At 40.2% G+C, this 24,656-nt stretch overlaps 1 protein-coding gene across 4 annotated transcripts in view; it reads left to right on the top strand.

Moving 5' to 3' along the window:
* TMEM108 (transmembrane protein 108) overlaps positions 1-24,656 on the top strand; it is a 609,399-nt gene that overhangs the window by 437,316 nt on the left and 147,427 nt on the right. For 3 of the 4 annotated variants that reach the window (XM_082392730.1, XM_082392731.1, XM_082392733.1), the window contains one exon: positions 19,441-19,526. In XM_082392730.1, coding sequence (XP_082248856.1) covers positions 19,487-19,526 — 40 coding nt within the window. In that variant the 5' untranslated portion in view covers positions 19,441-19,486. The remainder of the gene's footprint in view (positions 1-19,440; positions 19,527-24,656) is intronic. The other variant, XM_082392732.1, reaches the window with a different exon arrangement.

The following is a 24,656-nucleotide window of genomic DNA, read 5'->3' as shown; positions in this document are numbered from 1 at the left end:
TACCTTTGATAAGGAGAGTTGCTTGGCTAGGAGACTTTGACCATTGGAGCAGAGTGGGGAAGAGAACTAGCAGTTAGGCCATTCAAGGCCTTCCTGATTTTACCATATGTCAAAGCAGCACATGATAGTAAGCCTTAATTTGGGGTCTTACACTACATAAATGACAAGTAGTCTCCACTAGTTTGGGTAGAGAAAAAAAGGCATATCTTTTTTAAAATACTAAGATGAAATAGCTCTCATTTAATCATCTCATTTTGCGAGGCAGCCCATTCTTCCCAGGATTTCCTCCATTTGTGGCAAGCCCAAGAACCTCAAGGCCCAACTCAATCCCAAGGGTCAGACCTTCGTATAGTGTCCCCTAAGAAAAGAAATCGAGAAAACAGGGCCTGGCTCTTAGTGAAGATATTGGAAGATACTTGAATGAGTGAAAATAATCAAATGAATGAACACGTGAACCAGAAAGCAAGCCGAGCCAAGAGAGAGGCCCAGAGCTCGTCACTGCCTTTACTTCTGCAGATACTTGGTGTCATTTGCCATCCAGTGGTCACTCTTCCACCAGCTGTTATGTCCATAGATTCAACACCACCTTGTCCCTGGTGGGAAAGGAGTGCAGACTCTCCTCCTTAAATCTGAAACCCAGTCTTCCCTGCCTCAACAGCTGCTGCCACAGCCTTTAGTGGGTTGGAGGAAAAGTGGGAAGAATCTGGAACCCTGGAAGCATTGCCCACCCAACCCACCCTTACCTGAACCACTTCCCAGGGTCAGAAATCATAAATAACAAGTCTTCTGCACTACACACTCATTGTTTTTCTTTTCTTTTCTTGTTGTTTTTTTTCCCCACACACATTTCTACAGCCTCTATAACTGTGCCGCCCAATATAGTAGGCATTTAAATTTAAAATTTATGTCCCCAGCTACGCGAGCCACATTTTAAGTGCTCAAGAGCCACCTGTAGCTGGTGGCTACTGTGTTGGACAATACAACTTATAGAACATTTCTATCCTCACAGAAAATTCTGTTCGACAGTGCCACAACTTGTGGACAGTATCTCAATTTTGTAGGATCATTCATGCATTCAATCGATATGCTGAATACCTACCACGTGCCTGACCCTATTCTAAGCACTGAGGATACAGTAGTAGACAAGACAGACAAAATTTCTGCCCTCCCAGGACTTACACTTTAATTTACAAAGCCTGCATCCAAATGTCAGTGTGTAGCAATAACTTGAAGAAGTAAGCCCTAGGAAACAGATGGCTGCTAATTGTTTTTTGTTTTTTGTTTTAATCCTGGCTCATCCCCAGTCTGATTTCTGTGAGGTGTAGCTCAATTTTCTTCAACTATTAGACCTCTGAATTTTAGACTTCTGATTTGGGGTGATTTGCAAGGCACAAATCGCTTACATATTTGATTTACCTTTAAGTATTAGCTGTCATTGTTAAGTTTTTTACGTTCTAAATGAGAGTTTTATTTGAAAGTAGTTGTTCTAGGATATAATCATTTAAATCAATTCTGGCTCCCTGTGTTTAGAATTTTAATTCTTACAGATGGTATATAACCACAGCAGAGACAATACATTGCAACCATTTCATTGGTTTTCCTACCACAAAGCCCATGTTTTAATACACCCGCCCCATACAAGAGTTACTCGTAGAACATTAATAATACCAGCCTAAAAAGTTGAATAATGGAAATGGGTGGTATTTCTAAATTAGCCATTAGAATTCAGACACTGTGCTAATGCTCTCATCAAGAGCCACGATCACCAACACCAACAATCTGGGTGAACTAATGAACTGTAAATGTTTTCCCCACTGGTGAACTGATGAATTATAGTCTGTTACAGTTGAAATGGGTCTTTCTGATCCAAATCCCTCTTGCCCCATTATTGGTTCTTCAAATATGTAAATGATTTGTCCAAGGCAATAGTTGAAGAGTAAAACCCTGCCATAGCATAATAAAGGGGTCCAGAAATTCACCCATGCAAAGCAGTGCTTCTCAAACTTTCATGTGTGTCCTGGAGGGCTTGTTGAAGCACAAATTGCTGAGCCCCGTCCCCAGAGTTTCTGATTCAGTGGGTCTAGGGTAGAGCCTGATAATTTGCATTTCCAGCAACTTCCTGGGTGCTGCTGGTGGTCCACATTTTGAGAACCCCATTTTGTAAACCATGTGGTTACATTATCGCGGAGTTAATAAAATGAGAGCGCCTACACAGCTAGCCTAGAGATCTGAGGATCCAGCTGCATGATCCAATTCTATCCAAGTGTAGACTTGGGTTTAGCACCAGCTGTTGGTGGTCATCTAGTACTGGGTAAACACTGATGGGGATGCTTCTGGGTCCTATAGCTGTGTGGGACTTCCAGGACAGTGACATTCCAGTTATCTCATGGTTAGTAAGCATTTGTTTTGTTGTTCAGATCTGGGAAGATTAGGTCTTAGGGGCCCAGCTTCTGGATTTCTGCTTCCCAACCACTGCCTGCTGCTTCCCTGTCAGTCTGTCTTCTCCTCCATATTTCCTTCCCAGCCCTAGAAGGCGAAATCTTTGGCCCAACCCTATTTGAGAAGCTGGCGAGCCAGTTACATTATATCCCAAACTGCATTGTTTAGGAATTTTAAAGCAGCCAGTAGTAGGGCTTCTGCTGTTTAATGTATTCATCCAAACTCCTGCCTCAGTATCCTCTCTCGGCACCTTTGCACTTTTCCACCTTTACCTGTCAAAACCCTTCTTAACTTTGAAAGTTAATGCAGATTCCATCTCCTTCAAAAACCTTGTCTGGTACCCTCCAGAAGACGTCATTTTTCCTTCCTCTGAAAGGATAGGAATATTTTATTCTCAAGACAACCTTGCAGTGTAGGTGTGATACCTGTTTTACAGATAGGGATGCTGAGACAAGAAGGGTAACACATTTTCTACTTTGTTACAATTTGCTATAATATAATAGTTTGTCTGATACAGCTGGTAGGGCCAAATCTGGCTGTGGAGTGATTTTTGATGTGCCAATCTCTCCCCATGCTAAACTGCAAGCTCCTGAAGGCAGGGGTCGTGTCTCGTTTGCTCTTCTTTGCGGCCCCAGCCCCTGCTACTAACACAGTACTTGTTACATGGTGGCACTCTATTTTTCAAAGAATGGATCTCCAGGCTCACTGCTGCTTGTAGTGTGTCTTCCTGCCCTGCTTCTCTCTGTGCAGGGAGGGGGGCACCTTCAGTGTGGCCTCTCCCTGTGTTCCCACTCAGAATCTTCAGCCTCAGCTCTTCACTCTGTTCCCTCTATGAATGCAGCGTTCAGGAAAAGGAGCGTCACTCCACCTTGGGAACAAGTGATTTGGAGCTGAGGGTAGTTTCAGCTGTGTGCCAGGCTCTTAGTCTTCATGCGGCTTCCACACCCTCTTCACTGGGCCTCAGTCTCTCCTTTTCAGTCCTTATCTCTTAATCTTGGGCATCCCTATGAAGCAAGTAGCAGGGACATGTGAGAGGTTTATCAAAGAGATTGAGTAAAAGGTCACAAAGAGTTCATGTTGCTTACAACTTGAATTGCATGAGAGGCTGTGGATCAAAATATTTAAGAAACACTGATTCACTCATTTTCTGTTTCGAATATAACTTGCAAATGTGGTCATTTATCATTCCACTTCTTCCATCTCTAGGAAAACTACCAGTTTCAGGAGTAAGAAGAAGTGGGATTGGCCTCGCTGTGGCTCCAGTGCCCCCTTAGGCGGGGGCAAGGATCCCTGGTTCTCCACCAGCTGCACAATTAGAATCCCTGGGGGCTTCCCTCTGTCCCTGGGGAGTCTGATTTGATTGCTCTAGTATGTTCCTCCAGGGTTCTAATGTGCAGTCAGGGTTAGAGGTCCTAGATTCAGTTCTTGGTTTCCAGCCCTGGCTTATCATGAGAGCCAACTTGAGAGCCTTTTAAAATTGTCCCATCTAAGAACCTGGAATTAGAATTCCTGAGGGAAAAACCTAGGAATTTATTTTAAAAATAGATTCTGACCATCAGCTGATTTGGGAAACACCAATCTTGGTTCTTCTGGATATTTCTTCTAACCCTTGTAGTCATCAAAGCAAGACAGAATTATCAACACAGTTAAATGAGCTGTTCAATACTTCAGGCCCTCACAGGTGAGGTCGAATGTATTACTTAATGCATGCTTCCTGAAGCAAGGTGTAAAGTTCATCAGAAGTTCTTAGAATACCAGGCTTCCCCGTGGAATGAGCTTGTCTGCACAGGTCTTACCTGTGACCTTGATCCATACTCTTCAAGTGATGGCTTCCCCTGTTTTATATTGGCCCATCCCACTCTTGCCCACATAATTTTTCATGTCATAATTTTTATTCCAGCTGCACATTCAACAGTCTGTATCCTCTGGAATCGCTTGACATAAATTATGTATTTTCAAAGATTAAACCAAACCACAAATTAAAACTGTCTTCATACTAGCACAACAATTAAAGAAGGCTTTATGTGGATTGAGGTGGGATGGGAGGAGCGAAGGAAGGGGAATGGGGGAAAAAAGAGAGTTTGAGGTTAAAGGTCTGTGAATGAAAAATGTTGCCTGCCATATTAGTAAACAGAGGATGTTGCAGCCATCAAGCCGCTACAGCACCCCCAGTGGTGAGCCCTGAGGGAACTCAGGTTGGAGACAAATGGGCTGCCAGCTGCCAAGTCCTCACCACTGCAGCCACCCCAGTGGGGCACCCTGAGGGGGCTCAGGATGGGAAAGAACAATATAATGACCCTAGACCTGAGGGTGCATATCAGAGGAATGATTTCAATGAGCCCAGACTCTTGCATCTTCCCAAACAGAAAAGCTCTAAATTCCTTAACTTGAGAATTTGGTTTTCTTTAATAACAGTGATCTTTTGATGTTCCAGCTACCTGGCCTTTGTTGCAAAAACCCCTGTGTATCCTGGCTCCTCCATTACCTCTTCGGAGCAGTCCCTCAGAGCTACCTGAGAGGCTGCTTCCCGGGCTTGAAGTCCTCAGAAAGTCTGCCAAATAAAACATAATTCTCAACTGTTAGGTCGTGCATTTTTTTCAGTCAACAGGTCAAAATTCAAATTTAGCAGTTACTATGATATTATGAATAATTTCACATACTGAAATGTATTCCTTGTTCAAAACGTGCATCATGGGTTTAAATGCTCTTTCCACATGTAAACATTCTGATAAGAGTTTTGCCTGTTTCATAAGACCTTGCCTCTCTTTCCATTGTAAAAACTTGGTACATCTTTCAGAACAAATGCCTGCTACCCAAAGAAAATAAAGATGTTTTTTTAGATCCCCAAATTCAATTTCTGAGGGTGTTTCTCAGGCGCTGCTAAAGAAAAAAGAAAGATGCGTGAGTTTCTTTGTGGACAAAGAACCTGTGGACAAGAAATAATCTTTTTCATAAGCAGTGCAGTCAGAATGATAGAACATGCTCCTTTAGTATTTGGCATTGCTACAATATCATTTAATTCCTTGACCTCAGTGTTCAGTCTTTAATACCAAAACTATAAAAAGGGAAGTGTGATACATATTCTTCACCTCGCACAAGCACCTTTCTGTCTCCTTAAATGAGATAAGTGGTCTTAATACACTTTAATGCTAGAAGGAGGAGGTCTTTGTCATTCTAATATGCCTCAAACTTCTGGACCCGTTTTTACCCTGCTGCTGACTTCGGTGGCTGTGCACAGCAGAACACCCTCCCCCAACAAACTCAAAGTCCAGCTGGTCTTGAGGAACATTCAAGTAGTTACTTCTCAGTCCTCCAAGCAGAATCCACATCGATTGATCCCCTTTTGTAGGCTTTTCCTTAGCAGGAGATGAATAATTTTTACCCTTTTGTTTGGAATTCACCATCTCAGTGGATCTGACAACCTCCAATATTTTCTTTTCCTTTTCAGAGAAGGAAATAGGAAGGGGAGGAGAGGAAAGGAGCGCTATTGAAGGTGTTTTTTAATCCTTTGAAGTTCACCGGACCCCAGGCCTCCTGGAAGATAGAGCTTGGGTGGAAGGCAGAGCTGCAGGTCCTCCTCCCCGCCCTCCCTGCTCCCCCAACACACACTGTGCAGGTTCTGCAGCAGGAGAGCCTTTATAAGTCAGAAATCACACAGCCTGTTTCTTTTGGCCCACATGAATTAATTGCTAGTATTTTAAAATAGGGTGACTCATCTAAAATGTCTAGCCTCTCTTGAAAATTTAGGGAAAAAATTTTGAGAGGATTTTCAGTTTCTTTAAGAAAAAACCAAAAGATACAAAGACCTGTTTTCCTGCTGACAATTGGCTGGAGACAAAAAAACACTATTTTCTCCTGCTTTCAAGTTCATTATAGTCCCCTTGACTTCCTATAAACTAAACTTCCAGACCTGACAGAAAGCGACAGTCACTGTAATCATGCTCACACTGTTGATCATAGGTTCAGAGGAGGATGAACTAGTTCTTGCACAAAAGTGAGAAAATTTGGAATAAAGACTAGGAGGGCTACAAGTTTCAAGAAAAATGAGAGAGAAATTTCTTTATGGAACTGAAGGATATTCCTGTGTTTAATATGCAAAGAGTCTATGTCAAAAGAATTTGACTGAAAACACCATTGTGACCCAAACCCAGCCCTTGTGGACACATGCACTCATTTGTGACTTATGGTGTAAGTGAGCCTGAGAAACCATCATACTTGCCTTCTTGATGTAATCCAGCAGCTCAGGCCCTGGACTGACTTGCTGAACTTCAGTTCCCCTTGTCTTCCTAGTTCTCTCTATCCCCATATGAACAGAATAGTGTACAGAAACTGTACACTATTAGTTTAGGAGAAAGGGAGAGACGCATACAATATACCAGGTACACAGTAAGTGCTTTACTTCATTTAATTCTCTCAGCAATCCTTTGATTTAGGTGCCAGCCCCATTTACAGATGAGAAAGCTGAGGCGCAGAGAAGTTAAGTAACTTGCCCAAGGTCACATAGCAAAGGTACTCAGGGGCAGTCCTGCCTGACTCTTTCCCCAAAGCATGGTGTTCCTGCTGCTCATCAAAATGCTTTCCCTGAATTACTGCTTTACACAAAGACATTAGTTTTTACTGTGGGTTGATAAGGAGCAGCCATGGCAAGAATATTCTGTTCATATGCTTATCAGAAGATTTGTCTAATGATCTTTTCTTGGAAATTAATGGCAGAAAAGGTTTGTATTTCTGGACAAAATAGAGAATGTACTTCTATTTATGCAGCCGGAAAAAAATGGTGCTAGCTGTCCTTTTTGCCTTTATTTTCAGGAAGCTCCAAGGGAAGTGTATGGCCCCATTGCATCTTATGGTAAAGTGAATCACCCCTTTCTCCATGTAATTCTGGATTTTTCTTTCTGATGTCATTAATGTGCTTTGATATGTTAATAATTCTATTGTACAAGTTGCATCTGGTAGTAAGCTTCCTCAGATCCTTTTTAAGGAGGACAAATATATAAATTATAAATAAGAACCTTAAAGTTCAATTTATATCCCTGTAAGTAATTTCTAAATTCAGTTTAAATAAGACAGTGGATTTAACAAAAAGGGCTATTTGGGGAGTAGCCCAAAAGCCTTTGGTTCTTTTCTAGCTTAGGGGAAGCAAAATTAAGAGACAGTTGGTGAGCTCTGGCCTGATGTGTTATCTTGCCTTCTGCTGTTGGGTAACAGTTGCTGACGAGCACTGAGCACTTACTGCGTGCCAAGCACAGGGAAAAGTTCTTTGCATGCATTGTCTCAGTCTTTGCAGCAAGCATATCAAGGACCGTTTTTACCCCTTACAAGAAATTCAAGGATCAGAGAAGTCAAGAAACTAGCTCGAGGTCTTGGAGCTGGTAGGTTTGATCTTGAATAAAGACTATAACTTCTTGACAAAAAAATTAAAAATAAATAAAACACTACCAGGTACATGGAGGACATGAAATAAATTGTTAAATGACTAAATCAAGAAGTGAACAGAATTGATATGATTATCACATGAGGACTTTTTTTTTTTTTAAGATTTTTTTGATGTGGACCATTTTTTAAATCTTTGTTGAATTTGTTACAATATTGCTTCTGTTTTTTTATGTTTTGGCTTTTTGGCCATGAGGCGTGTGGGATCTTAGCTCCCTGACCAGGGATCGAACCTGCACCCCCTGCATTGGAAGGTGAAGACTTAACCACTGGACCACCAGGGAAGTCCCCCATGAGGACCTTTTAGAGAAGGAGTCTTTCTTGTTCATCATTACTCTATTATAATTTTTTTATGACAAGAAATGTAATGTCTAGAAAAGGCATGAATCACAGATATCATATAAATTAAACTTCAAATATCTAATTTTGTGGTATCAGAAATCATGTGGAGAATAAAATCATTATTTCTACTTAAAAAAAAACAAGAAAAAAGACTATGACTTCTTGGTGTCTGTGTCCTTACCTGTAAAATGGAGGCAGATGCTCCTTTCCAAACTTCTTCACAGGCCTGTGATGTTAGTTGATATGACAACTCTCCCATTTCTTGCCCCCCTCACTTTCCCAGAGGGCACTCTGAGGGTTGGCCATCAGCTTATTCAGATCTTCCTTTGTCCCAAAGAGATGGTGAGCCATTGTTCTGTTTCGTTCAGGCTCTACTATTGGCCTGGATTGTAATCATTTTCATTCTTTGCTCCACAAAATATTTTAAAGCTGAACTCAAATACCATTGATTTTCATTACTCATAATAGTTATGTTCTATAAAGTTACCATGAATTCTGAAAGAATGAAGACTGAACCAGTGCTCCTAACGGAAATATACGGTTAGGTTCCTATGAGCTCTGGTCACATTTGTGTCAACTGATCAATATATAGTCTTGTTTATATGTGTTTCTGTCTAAAGACAACTTATGTAATATACATTGTTAATTCATTAACTTTGAACTCACAGCCAACAATACTATAACTCATGCCTGCACAAAGCTTATCTAAGACACATATTTTCTCTGTAGGGCCCTTCACAGTATTCTTGCACTTAGGAACACTAGACAACACTTCAGCACTGTACTTGGGGGCCACTTCAAACAGAGATGTCAATAAAAAGCACAAAAATGCTAAAAAGCATGGCACTAAATTGCCTGTAGAAGGGACACTGTTCACAGTACAAGAGCTGAAACAAGAAGACAGAGCACTGCCTTGCTCGAACTCAGCTGGGAGCACGTGTGTTGGGCGACTCACATTTTTGCCATTCTGCACATGTATACAAATGATGGCTAAAGCACGATGAGTATTGATTTCGGGGAAAATTTATGGATGTTAACTCTTTGCTTCTTATAAGTTGAACATTTTTTTATACTTTTTAATTTGTATTTTTACTTAATTGTAGTTTTTACTGAGTAAGATTTTATGTAATAAAGTTTATCTTTTTCCTTATTGCTTCAAACTTTGATTCAGAGTTAGCAAAGTTTCTTTCTCTACCCCCCAAGTAATCGAAGAATTACTCATATTTCCTTCTAGTATTTGTATACTTTACTTTCTTACATTTAAATGTCTGCCTCATTTGGAGTTTATGCTCATGTGTGATATTTAGAATGAGTACAGTTTTATCTTTTTCCATATTACTCTGCCATTATCTCAAAATGTGTACTTAAAAGCTCATCTTTTTGCCCACTGATTTAATAATGCTGCCTTTGTCATATCCTAAATATCCATATATGTATAATTTGGTGTATTCATGTGCCAATTTCAAATTGTTTTAATTACAGAGGCTTTTGAGGATGCTTTAATGTCTGGTAGGCCTGGAAGTCCCTCTCTCCCTGACCCCATCTTATTGGGGTTTTTTTGGTTTTGTTTTCCAGGATTTTCCTGGCTATTCTTCCTCATTTGTTCTCTATGAACTTGTCTTTTCAAGTCAATTTACATATCAAATTCAGAGCTTTTCATGTGGTTGTTTATTACTTCTTTCCTGCTACGTGGACATTTCTAATGGGAACATTTTAAGCGGTCTATGAAAGAAAGAGATTTCCCTCCCGAGTCAGTAGAATTGATAGGACTGTTCCATTTAAGCCAAAGGGAGAGGCGGGGTTCTATGAGGCTCGCTCTTGTTAAGGAGTGGTTCAGGACCAGTACATGCCTCTTTGCCCTGGAAGCTTGCTTGCGGCCTGTTTCTCTAGCCATGTGGCTGACAGGGTCTTGGTGCTCTGGCTGGCTGTCAGGCCTGAGCCTCTGAGGTCAGAGAGCTGAGTTCAGGACATTGGTCCGCCAGAGACCTTCTGGCCCCTCGTTATATCAATTGGTGAGAGCTCTCCCAAACATCTCCATCTCAATGCTAAGACCCAGCTCCACTCAACGACCAGCAACCTCCAGTGCTGGACACCCCATGCCAAACAACTAGCAGGAGAGGAACACAACACCACGCATTAGCAGAGACGCTGCCTAAAATCAGAATAAGTTCACAGACGCCACAAAACACGCCACCAGATGCGGTCCTGCCCACCAGAAATACAAGATCCAGCCTCATCCATCAGAACACAGGCACCAGTTCCCTGCACCAGGAAGCCTACACAACACACTAAACCAACCTTACCCACTGGGGTCAGACACCAAAAACAATGGGAACTACAAACCTGTAGCCTGTGTATAGGAGACCCCAAACACAGTAAGTTAAGCAAAATGAGAAGACAGAAATACACAGCAGATGAAGGAGCAAGGTAAAAACCCACCACATCAAACAAATGAAGAGGAAATAGGCAGTCTACCTGAAAAAGAATTCAGAGTAATGATAGTAAAGATGATCCAAAATCTTGGAAATAGAATGGAGAAAATACAAGAAACATTTAACAAGGACCTAGAAGAACTAAAGAGCAAACAAATGTTGAACAACACAATAAATGAAGTTAAAAATTCTCTAGAAGGAATCAGTAGCAGAATAACTGAGGCAGAAGAACGGATAAGTGACCTGGAAAATAAAATAGTGGAAATAACTACTGCAGAGCACAATAAAGAAAAAAGAATGAAAAGAATTGAGGACAGTCTCAGAGACCTCTGGGGCAACATTAAATGCACCAACATTCGAATTATAGGGGTCCCAGAAGGAGAAGAGGAAAAGACAGGGACTGAAAATATTTGACGAGATTATAGTTGAAAACTTCCCTAATATGGGAAAGGCAATAGTCAATCAAGTCCAGGAAGCGCAGAGAGTCCCATACAGGATAAATCCAAGGAGAAACACGCGAAGACACATATTAATCAAAGTATCAAAAATTAAATACAAAGAAAAAAATATTAAAAGCAGCAAGGGAAAAACAACAAATAACATACAAGGGAATCCCCATAAGGTTAACAGCTGATATTTCAGCAGAAACTCTGCAAGCCAGAAGGGAGTGGCAGGACATATTTAAAGTGATGGAAGGGAAAAACCTACAACCAAGATTACACTACCCAGCAAGGATCTCATTCAGGTTCGATGGAGAAATTAAAACCTTTACAGACAAGCAAAGTTTAAGAGAATTAAGCACCACCAAACCAGCTTTACAACAAATGCTAAAGGAACTTCTCTAGGCAGGAAACATAACAGAAGGAAAACACCTACCATAACAAACGCAAAACAATTTAAAAAATGGTAATAGGACCATATACATTGATAATTACCTTAAATGTAAATGGATTAAATGCTCCAACCAAAAGACATAGAATGGCTGAATGGATACAAAAACAAGACCTATATATATGCTGTCTACAAGAGATCCACTACAGACCTAGGGACACATACAGACTGAAGGTGAGGGGATGGAGAAAGATATTCCATGCAAATGGAAAACTGGAGTAGCAATTCTCATATCAGAAAAAATAGAGTTTAAAATAAAGGCTATTACAAGAGGCAAAGAAGGACACTACATAATGATCAAGGGATCAATCCAAGAAGAAGATATAACACTTGTAAATATTTATGCATCCAACACAGGAGCACCTCAATACATAAGGCAAATGCTAACAGCCATAAAAGGGGAAATCGACAGTAACACAATAATAATAGGGGACTTTAATACCCCACTTTCACCAATGGACAGATCATCTGAAATGAAAATAAATAAGGAAACACAAGCTTTAAATGACACATTAAACAATATGGACTTAATTGATATTTATAGGACATTCCACCCAAAAACAACAGAATACACTTTCTTCTCAAGTGCTCATGGAATATTCTACAGGATAGATCATATCTTGGGTCACAAGTCAAGCCTTGGTAAATTTAAGAAAATTGAAATCATATCAAGTATCTTTTCTGATCACAACGCTATAAGACTAGATATCAATTACAGGAAAAAAACTGTAAAAAGTACAAACACATGGAGGCTAAACAATACACTACCAAATAACCAAGAGATCACTGAAGAAATCAAAGAGGAAATCAAAAAATACCTAGAAACAAGTGACAATGAAAACATGATGACCCAAAACCTATGGGATGCAGCAAAAGCAGTTCTAAGAGGGAAGTTTATAGCAATACAATCCCACCTCAACAAACAAGAAAAATTTCAAATAAACAACCTAACCTTACACCTAAAGCAATTAGAGAAGAACAACAACAAAAAAACCCGAAAGTTAGCAGAAGGAAAGAAATCATAAAGATCAGAGCAGAAATAAATGAAAAAGAAATGAAGGACACAATAGCAAAGGTCAACAAAACTAAAAGCTGGTTCTTTGAGAAGATAAACAAAATTGATAAACCATTAGCCAGACTCATCAAGAAAAAAAGAGGAAAGACTCAAATCAATAGAAATGAAAAAGAAGTAACAACTGATGCTGCAGAAATACAAAGGATCATGAGAGATTACTACAGGCAACTATATGCCAATACAATGGACAACCTGGAAGAAATGGACAAATTCTTAGAAAAGCAGCACAACCTTCTGACACTGAACCAGGAAGAAGTAGAAGATATACACAGACCAATCACAAGCACTGAAATTGAGACTGTGATTAAAAATCTTCCAACAAACAAAAGCCCAGGACCAGATGGCTTCACAGGCGAATTCTATCAAACATTTAGAGAAGAGCTAACACCTATCCTTCTCAAACTCTTCCAAAATATAGCAGAGAGAGGAACACTCCCAAACTCATTCTACGAGGCCCACCATCACCCTGATACCAGAACCAGACAAAGATGTCACCAAAAAAGAAAAATACAGGCCAATATCACTGATGAACATAGGTGCAAAAATCCTCAACAAAATACTAGCAAACAGAATCCAACAGCATATTAAGAGGATCATACACCATGATCAAGTGGGGTTTATCCCAGGAATGCAAGGATTCTTCAGTATATGCAAATCAATCAATGTGCTAAACCATATTAATAAACTGAAGGGTAAAAACCATATGATCATCTCAATAGATGCAGAAAAAGCTGGGAAAACTGGGCAGCTACATGTAAAAGAATGAAATTAGAACACTCCCTAACACCATACACAGAAATAAACTCAAAATGGATTAAAGACCTAAATGTAAGGCCAGACACTATCAAACTCTTAGAGGAAAACATAGGCAGAACACTCTATGACATACATCACAGCAAGATCCTTTTTGACCTACCTCCTAGAGAAATGGGAATAAAAACAAAAACAAATGGGACCTAATGAAACTTAAAAGCTTTTGCACAGCAGAGGAAACCATCAACAAGACGAAAAGACAACCCTCAGAATGGGAGAAAATATTTGCAAATGAAGCAACTGACAAAGGATTAATCTCCAAAATATACAAGCAGCTCATGCAGCTCAATATCAAACAAACAAACAACCCAATCCAGAAATGGGCAGAAGACCTAAATAGACATTTCTCCAAAGAAGTTAAACAGATTGCCAACAAACACATGAAAGTATGCTCAACATCACTAATCATTAGAGAAATGCAAATCAAAACTACAATGAGGTATCACCTCATACCAGTCAGAATGGCCATCATCAAAACATCTACAAACAATAAATGCTGGAGAGGGTGTGGAGAAAAGGGAACCCTCTTGCACTGTTGGTGGGAATGTAAACTGATACAGCCACTATGGAGAACAGTATAGAGGTTCCTTAAAAAACTAAAAATAGAACTACCTTGCGACCCAGCAATCCCACTACTGGGCATATACCCTGAGAAAACCATAATTCAAAAAGAGTCATGTACTACAATGTTCATTGCAGCACTATTTACAATAGCCAGGACATGGAAACAACCTAAGTGTCCATCAGAAGATGAATGGATAAAGATGTGGCCCATATATACAATGGAATATTACTCAGCCATAAAAAGAAATGAAATTGAGTTATTTGTAGTGAGGTGGATGGGCCTATAGTCTGTCATACAGAGTGAAGTAAGTCAGAAAGAGAAAAACAAATACCATATGCTAACACATATATATGGAATCTAAAAAAGAGAAAAAAGTTGTTCTGAAGAACTTAGGGACAGGACAGGAATAAACACGCAGAAGTAGAGAATGGACTTGAGGACACAGGGATAGGGAAGGGTAAGCTGGGACGATGTGAGAGAGTGGCAGGGACATATATACACTACCAAATGTAAAATAGATAGCTAGTGGGAAGCAGCCGCATGGCACAGGGAAATCAGCTCGGTGCTTTGTGACCACCTAGAGGGATGGGGTAGGGAGGGTGGGAGGGAGATGCAAGAGGGAGGGGATATGGGGGTATATGTATATGTATAGCTGACTCACTTTGTTATACAGCAGAAACTAACACATCACTTTAAAGTAATTATATTCCAATAAAGATGTTAAAGGAAAAAAAAGGAGTGGTTCAGGTTACTTGCACCTTCTCATTTTCCCTGAGCTAATAATCAGCAAGGTCCCCACCTGTGCTGCTGTCTCTGCATGTTTGGCCAAGTGTTTTCATCCTCCTCCTCTCTCATTTTTCTTTTCTTCAGCTTTTTGGCTATAAAACTCTGTACTTTCTTAGGATTTCATCCCAGAAATTAGTTGTCATCCTTGGAGCTCCTAAATTTTTCCCTGAGGGACCAGATACAATTAATGTTTCCTCTTATATGGTTGAAAAAAGAGGCTTTTGGTAGAATCTCACTGTGCCTCTCCATCTAGCCAAAGGAGTGCAATTGACCCATGAGACTCAGCTGAGAAACCATCATTCGGTCACAAAATGAATATACAAAACTGAGTCATTTCCATATAGAGGCAAGTAGAAAATATAATGGAAATAGAAATTCCATCATCGTGGCAAAAAATATATATATGTATAAAATGCCTAGGGATTAACTCGACAAGACTATAGAACTTGCAGGAAAAACATTGCAAAACTCCACAGAACTACCTAAAGATTAATTTTGAATAAATACTAGACCATATGGTGCTTGTAGTTAGAATAGCCCTGTGTAACCCAGATGATCTCAAGTGTCCCAGATTTATGTGCTCAGGTGTTTCTTTGATATGTGAATGACATGGCTCTATTCCGTCTATTATGGCAAGTTTAACAGTTTCTTGAAAATCTCTAAGCATTTCCAGAGATGATTGAGGGACTTATGTCCCCCTGGATCAATGTCAACTACAACTATTTCTCTGCTCTCCTATTACTTGATTATTCATTTATTCATTCATCCATTTGTTTATTCACGGCACATTTTTTACATGCTTACTGGGTCCTGAGCACTCCGTAGATGCCCACCAACCATGGCTTATGGCCCCTTTGGCTCCTACCTCCATTTCCAGTCACCCTTGTCTTAGAACATAGTCTCTTTCATTGCCCAGCTGAGCACCATTAATACAAGGCTGTTTTGTGCAAGACTTCTGCTGAAGTTCTGGAGGGTCTTAGTGGTGGATAAGTGTTGTGGGGCAGAGAAGGAGGGCAGATGTGGTGTCTGACGACAAACAGCATAAAGCAAGAAACAATGAAAAATTAAATATTATGCTTATTAAAGTTTGCAGGGAATTTCTCAGTTTATCCTTTATTCTTGGGTCCCACCTGCTGCTGTCTTTTGGAACTGCCTCTTCATTCTCTCAGCATCTCTTGTGTATCATCTCCTCAGCCTCTCAGATTTCTAGACCACTTAATCCCTCTTTCCTAGCCTTTTGGAACTCAAACCTCCTCTTATATTATAATGGAGAGAAATTTAACTCTCTCTTTTTCTCCTTCCTACTCTGCTAGTTCACACTGGGGTTTGGAGGAGGGGATCTTTAATTTGCCTAACCAAAGAAGTCATTGAGCTATTGTTCCCCAACTCCCTACCCCATCCCCCAAAACAAGAGCACTTCTCTTCCTCCAAAAGGAATTCTTCTGATCTCCAGAGCAACCATCTTTAAAGATTATTTTTTTCCTCACCACACTTGGATTTAGAAGAGATCAGGTCTCTCCCAAATTAATGAAGCAAGTAGAAGATAATTCCAACTATAATCCCAATGATATTTTTTCTGAAGTTTAATAAAATTATCTTAAAGTTAATTTGGGGGAAAAACAAGCTCAAAGAACAAGGTAAATCTTAAAAAGAAGAGTAATAATGGAGAACTAATTCTACCAAGAGTTTAATTTAAACAACACATATTGTTTAATGAAACAATGATCAGACAGAGAAGTAAAACATAACACAAAGTCCAGAAACGGATCTAAATGAAATAAAAAATACCAGAAGAAAATACAGGCAACTATTTATGTAATCCTGAATTAAGTAATGAAGGCCTTTCTAACCATGGTAATGTGTGTGTTTGTGTGTGTGTATAGTTCTTACAATAAATAACTAAGAAAAAAAACAGCATGCTTTACAGCATGAATGAACCTTAAAAACACTATGCTAAGTGAAAGAGCCAGGCACAAAAGGCCATATATTACATGATTCTATCTATGTGAAATGTACAGAATAGGTAAACCCATAGTAGATTAGTGGTTGCCAGGGACTGGGGAGAGGGGACAATGGGAAATAACTGCTAATAAACATGGGAATTTCTTTTTAGAGTGATGAAATGTTCTGGAATTAGGTACTGGTGACGGTCGCACAACTTTTGAATGTGCTAATAACCACTGAATTGTATACTTAAAGGCTGAATTTTATGATACATTAATTATATCTCAGAAAAAATTTAAAGATAAATCAGTTCCACTTGGGGTATCATAAGAAAAAAAAACCCAGCATGCCAATAGAGAATGATTAAAGAATGTCTTTAAAAAATATTCAGTGACACTTGTTAAAGGTGGCAAGGCATACTTTATTCAGGACCATCTGGATGGGTGCAGGGACCACTGCAGTGGGATTTTACTGTGGGGGGAGAGATTGGGCTCCACCCTGAACAAAGCATGGGCAAGTGGGAATTCATAGCCAAGGAGTAGTGTGGGGTCAGTGGACGGAAAATTACTAACAGGAAGCATCAGGGGTCAGGGGCTTGGCTGAACTGGCCCAACAGGGTTGTTGCTGAAGGCAGGCCAGACTGTCATCACCTGGGGGTGGTAGAGTAAATCTGACCAGATATTGAGGGTGATTATATATTGAGGGTTTGGGGTTGATGGTTAAACTGATTTAGCAGGGTTCTTGCTAAAACTAGTGTTACGGAACTCAGGTTTGGCTGCTCACCACTCAAGAGCCAATAATTTGAGAGGCAAGTGTCAGCAGAAAGAAAAGGTGCTTTAAGCAGAAAAGCTGGCAATCTGAGGAGAAGGCAGACTCGTGTCCAGAGACCAACTCCGAAGATTCTGCTCAGCCATGACAGTTTTTAAAGGGAAAAATGGGGGGAAGACTCTCAGTGAATCACTGAGGCAGGAGGTTGGGTTCTGTATCATTCCCCATTGAGTGCAGACTGGCTGACTCTCTCTTCAGATGTTATCTTGCCTATGGTGATCTGCCTGCACTATTCCTTAGGGGGCTGTTGAGGGTAGAGAGCTAGTCATTCTTTAACTACTTCATTCTTCACTCTTCTTTTTGTCTAGGAAAAGAATCAGCAGGTTAAACAAGACATGGTATGCATTCAGGAGAGCATAAGTCAGGAGTTAGGTTAAATTGCCTAATGATCTCATTCCTATAATTAGGTTCTTTTAAGGTTAAAACGGGAACAGAAGTGGGTGAACAGGAAAGGGTCAAAAGAGCTGCTTTCACCAGGTTTTACAAGGAAGTTCACAGATAGGCCTAGGAGAAAGTTCAGGAGTGTGACGAAAGACTCTTGTCAAATGTGAATTTAAAACTTTAAAAAGACAAATGACTAATAAACCTATAAAATGCAAATTAAAGTAATGAGATGGAATACGTGCTTATTTACTTGACAAAGATGGAAAGAAAATACAAATTTCCATCATTCGGTAGGTTGCAGTCTAATGGAGATTTTCATAATATGGTATTGATGAAGGGCAATTTGGCAATATATTTCAGAAACCTTAGATTGTGTCCTTGTGATTCCATTTCTAGGAATTTATCTTGAAAAAATACTGTGTACCATTTAAAATAAAGTTGTAAGGTGGGAATTCCCTGGTGGTCTCGTGCTTAGGACTCCGCTCTTTCACTGCTGAGGGCCTGGGTTCAGGGAACTAAGATCCTGCAAGCCGAGCAGTGTGGCCAAAAAAAAAAAAAAAAGAAAAGAAAAATAGTAGTAAAATACAGTAACAGCACAGGAAGATGTCGCTACTGCTAGGGAGAAAAATTAGAATGTGTAATACATAAAGCAAAACAGACCAGTAGAAGTATACACACGAAAGGCTGAAGAGATAGGTAGTTTTTAGTTTCTTGTACACCCTTATCTATATTTTGTTTAGCTGTATTTTCCAGATGTTCTTCACTTGAGGTATCTTTTTTTTTTTTTTAAGTATTTATTTATTTATTCACTTATGGTTGTGTTGGGTCTTCGTTTCCGTGCGAGGGCTCTCTGCAGTTGTGGCAAGCGGGGGCCACTCCTCATCGCGGTGCGCGGGCCTCTCACTATCGCGGCCTCTCCTGCTGCGGAGCACAGGCTCCAGACGCGCAGGCTCAGTAATTGTGGCTCACGGGCCCAGCCGCTCCGTGGCACGTGGGACCTTCCCAGACCAGGGCTCGAACCCGTGTCCCCTGCACTAGCAGGCAGACTCTCAACCACTGCGCCACCAGGGAAGCCCAAGAGGTATCTTTTATAATCAGAAAATAATAGAAAAGTTATTTAATATAATACAGTTTCAAATTGGTGGCGCTTTTGGGGGTGTTTTGTTTGGTGGGCACAATAACGGAACTGAGATTAGAAGTTTCTTGTTTCTCCTGTTTCAAGACTAGAGATGCAGGGGAGATGAATTGGAAGTCCTCAAAAGTTCCAAAGCCAGATTCTCACCCTCTAGTTGCCCATATGAGTGGTGTATGTAGTTTCAGAATCTAATTGATTAATTGGTAGTTCTATAACATAGACTGTACTATGGTATATTCACTCAAAGAATTTTTCTCTTCAAATCAGGTATTTTGGGCTTTACAACCAGGATCATACTGAGTGGAGTTCTTTCTGATTCTTGACTTGAATTCTGTTTCCCAGATGTAACAATTTTCTTCTCCCAATTTCCTAGACAGAATCATGAATAAACTGGAGGACAAGCAGGACCAGATGATACCATGAAGAGAAGTTTACAGGCCCTCTATTGCCAACTGTTAAGTAAGTTGATGTCACATTTCTTCTTTCCTAGAATAGATCAATGTTATTGTTTGCCCAGTGCCAGAAACTTGCACACCTTCTGGAGGAAGACCAGGGTTTGGTCAGTGAAGGACAGTACATTTTCCCTCTGCTTCATCTAGGTACTTGAAGTATCAAGCATTAAGTCATTCTATTGCCTTGGGCATCAGTTACTGTACATAATTACTGTAGACTTCGTTATAATAATTCTAAATTGGCATGTTAAGCACAATTTGAAAATGAGTGTCAAAAACGTTATTACTCTTGGTTTTGTGGCAGAATAAAGGGGGTTCCAGTATGATCCCCTCTGGGCTCCTCATGAAGAGGGAATGGTAGGCTGTGGGATTTAGTCACATAGAACCTATTACCATTCAGTGACTGTACAGCCTTTGACTTGGAATGTTTTGCATAGTTATGCGTGTTCTTAGATAATGAGTGGTGAAAATGTGGTTTGTTTAGGTTTGGTGGTAGAATGAAGTGTTCGATCCTGATCTTCTCTGCAGGTTGTTCATGTGTTTTGTGTATTGTGCCACAAAGTGCCAGTTGCCATATAGGGAGTGTGTAGTCTTTGGGATTGGATTGTCACTGAATGAATGTAAAATCCAATACCAGTTGGCAGGTTTGATATTCAGATTGACACATTTGGGACAACAGACATTGCTCACTCTGGGTCAAACCAAAGGCATTGAGTTGGGAAAACTTGAAATTCACTGTGCTTGTCTAATTCTTGCTGAGGTAAATAGAGGACCTATCTTTCCTAGGCTGAGTGGCTCCTTGTTAACTTTTGCCAAGGAAATAACATGAAAAGAGATTGAGATGCAAATCACCAGTCAGCCCTTAGAATTTAGCAATTCAGGTTATGTTGTGCCCCCAGTGCAAAGCACTTTATCTACAGACAGCATTCTGGTTGGGTGCTTTAATTGACTCATTTTTGCTATTGAATTCTAATCCCTGAAACACAGATCACGTCAGTCTGATTTCAGCCTGATGGAACATCGCCAAGAGTTATAGGGACTCTCTCATGTGCTTTCTCCATGTATTCTATAGGGTTTGTTGCCTTTTTTTTTTTTTTTTTTTAATGATAAGCTTGCTTGTTAGAGAAAAGGCTTTACGGATTGAAGAAGCAGTGTCATCAAGGAATGATTAATTCTGCCTTGATGGGAGAGGGAACATTTGAAGGATAAATAGGATTTTACACACATACACACACACACACACACACACACACACACACCCTCAAGAAGGCAAGGCAGGTTTTACAGGCAAAAGAAACAAGAAACAAAAAAGAGCATAGTAGATTTAGAAGGCAGCAGAATGTTTGTTTAATTCACCTGTGCTGATTGTATGCCCCAGAGTGTGCATAATATTATAAAGTCATATATTATCTGAAAGGCATCAGAGAAGTATTCTATGGTTTAGAGTCCAGTCTTATTCTATAACAAGTACCCATCCTCCCAGGTCCAACATATTGGAAAGCTGAAGGGATTTTCCTCAAACACTATCTGGATAGCTGCAGAAACTAACCTTGTCTTAACACTTTCATTGTTTGCAAGCTTGCCTAGAAACGCAAGCAACCCAGATTAGGAGGTAGGTAGTGGCCTTCAATAAACCACGCTGATTACTAGGTAGCTGATTGTGGGCTGGAGCCCAGCTTTGTACACAGCTGAAAGGGTGAAGCACTTGGGAAATAGATCAATTAGTCTGACTTCAGAGAATGGTTTTCATAAGTTCATCTGAGATGACAGACTGTTATTTATAGCATTTTTTTTCATGAGATGAGTTAGATATTTAGTAAAGTCCTAGATAACTTAAACTCTGGCATATATACACAAACAATATCATATATGTCATTGGTCAGCCAATTGTTCACTTATGCCTGGATTAACATTGTCCACAAACAAAATGGTTTTTCAGTGTCTAAAACTGACTTGGGAACTATAGAGTCAACATAAACTTATTATGTTACTTTATGTGACTCAGCAAACTGATGTTTTTAATTTGGAAGGGTTACAGAGTGTTCTGGTTATCTGTTGTTGCATAACAAATCAGCCCAAAACTTTGTAGCTTAAAACAACAATAATCATTTATTTTGCTCATGAATCTGCAATTTGGTCAGGGGTTGGCAGACTCTGTTCCACAGTGGCTGGGATCTGGGCTGGAATAACTCCCAAGAGCTGGGGCTTTTTTCCCTCAGGCCTTTTCACAGGACAAAGTGGGGCTTCCTCACAGCAATAGTGGCCTCAGAGTGGTCAGACTTTATACATGGCACCTCATGGCTTTAAGGCCTGGGCAAAACCTACAAGGCTTCTTAAGAATTAGGCTTGGAAATCCCAGAACAATACTTCAGCCACATCGTATTGGCGGAAGAAGTCACTAAGACCAACCCTGACCCAAGGGGAGAGGGATTGGACTCCACCTCTCAAAGGCAAGAGTAGTAGAAATTTGTAATCATCTTTAGTCTGCCAGGGAGTATCTGTTTAACAAGAAAAAAAGTCAAGCACTTCCTAGTGGACATGAGCCAGTCCATGAGGCTCATCAGAGAAACTCCTCCCTCTGGAGTGCCCACTGTGTTCCCAGACCTCTGCTGATCAGTTCACATGCACCATCTCACTCACTCCAGAGGTAAAAGCACCAATATGAAGAAGTGTTAGCAGTGAGTGAGTTAAGGACGGGCCGAGGGTGACCAGGTGGTGAGTGATGAGGTTGGAATTCACAGCCGGGTCTCTCGGACCTCTTTGTTCATGTCCATTTTTTTATCCTGCCTGGTGTCTCCACCACACACAGAAAAAATGAGCAGTGCGGCCCCTATGGCTAGACAGGGGTGGTTCTAACCCATGATGGGCAAAGTTTGCATCCTATTAGTGATGTCAGGTAAGGCTGAAAAAAAAATCCAAGCTCTCTCTGGGTCAGTACGTCACAATCACCAGTCATTGAGGCTTATGTGTGCTTGAGGGATGCAGTCTTCGGCAGACAGGGCAATTGAGGGTTTAATATTTTACTTTTATTACAACTGACTGTCTCTGCCTTTATTTTATTTCTTGGGCTTCATCCCACAGTGCAATACTGAGTATTTCATCCTGCCAGCTTTAGCCCTTTGGGAAGGTTTAACACATTTTAAACAATACCTTGGAATGACTAAGAGCTTGAGGATGAAGGTGGTGATGAGAACCTTCGTGATTATGTAAAAAACAAATGCTGCATTCATTTTTCCTTTTTAGACCTAAGTAATAAAGTAGGTGTGAAGCTAGTGCCAGGAATACCTGGGCTTTTGAGCTGCCAACCAGGGTTCAAATCCTATCCCTACCACTTAGTAGGTAGTTTATGTTAGGTAAGTTACTTAATCTCCATGTGCCTCATATATAAAATGGGATATGACCACCATGGTATATAGAACTACAGTAAATGCCTGTTCCCTTATTGGGCCTTCCTGTCTGCAAGAGAAGGATACAGCCTCTCTAGGAGCTCTACTGTAACTAACGTTTGGTTCACAAAACATTTTTACAGAATTTTTTTTTGAATTTTATTTTTTTATATAGCAGGTTCTTATTAGTTATCTATTTTATACATATTAGTATATATATTGTCAATCCCAATCTCCCAATTCACCCCACCATCACCACCACCCCCCACCCGCTTTCCCCCCTTGGTGTACATACGTTTGTTCTCTACATCTGTGTCTCTACTTCTGCCTTGCAAACTGGTTCATCTGCACCATTTTTCTAGATTCCACATATATGCATTAATATATGATATTTGTTTTACTCTTTCTGACTTACTTCACTCTGTATGACAGTCTCTAGGTCCATCCACGTCTCTACAAATAACCCAATTTCGTTCCTTTTTATGACTGAGTAATATTCCATTGTATATATGTACCATATCTTCTTTATCCATTCGTCTGTCAATGACATTTTTACAGAATTTGATCCTTACAAACCTTATTAGGCAAGCAGGACATTAATTATCATTGATCTCATTCTACAGAGGAGGGAGTTGACACGATCAAGGCTGCCTTTCCCAGGCCATGTCACAATTTTTTTAAAAAGTAATAATGGAAAATAAGGAGCATCATTATAAATGCTGAAGAACGTGACATTATTGGAGAGGCGCTGAGTCCTGAGTTGACAGATTTGGTCTTTGCCTGGGTGCTGTGTACTGGAAATTTGTTGCATTACTTCATTTTTAAGAAGACCAAGACAATCCTTTTGAGCTCATGAAAATAATTTTTATATACCAATATCTATTTAAGTCAAAGTTGTTTGGATACTTACTCAGAGTTAAGGAGCAATTATTTCCTTAACAATTAGCAATTAGTTGTTTAGTAAGTTAAGCATTTGCTCTACACCCAGGCATCTGTATTCTTAATTCGTACTCTGTATTATTGGTACATCTTGCTTGTTCTTGCATCCTCGGAATATACTGAACTGTGTTGACCATACAAAAAGTAATCCTTTGCTCAATCCAGAGAACTGTTCACGGGTCCCTGTTACTCAGAAGGTGGAAGAGAAAGAGAACTCCTGCTGTAGATTTGGGCCCCTAACCTGTAGAATTTAGAAGGTAAAAGATATCACCTTTTTTGCCCTCTTTACCTGGCCCATGGGGATTGCAACTGTCGCAGACTTGAATTATGCACACACACCCCAAAATCCATATTACTCAACTCTCTAGACTCTTTCAGGCATAATGAGAAGCTGGTTGAGAATGGAGTTCATTTCTAATGGGATGATCTGCATCTCATCTGATCTCTGGAACTGGGCAGAAGCCCCTAAAAATCCTTTACAGTGAGCAAAATGTCTTTGGTGCTTTTTTAGCTCTAACTAGCACTTTTTGCCAACCAGCTACCCAGTGACTTTATTCGTCCCTCCAGTCACTTCTTAAACTAGAAATATCCACATAGTAATATCTCCCACAGGGGATTAACATTTTCCCTCTCTTTTTCTTCCATGCTTATCCTTATCCCATAGTAGACCCAGAGTCCCACCATGGTACCTACCCAGACCAGTTGCCCTACTCTGGTCTGTGATCTGAAGTTCTCATGTATTCATTAAGGTAGAAAGCAATCTGACTAAATTAATTAATGCCAAGGTGTGCTTCATTGGCTAGGGAGTGTCT

This window comes from Balaenoptera borealis (assembly GCF_965194805.1).
Source record: "Balaenoptera borealis genome assembly, chromosome: 5".
Lineage (NCBI taxonomy): Eukaryota > Metazoa > Chordata > Mammalia > Artiodactyla > Balaenopteridae > Balaenoptera > Balaenoptera borealis.
Note: the sequence above shows the minus strand (reverse complement) of the source record. Positions and strands in the feature narration are given on the sequence as shown.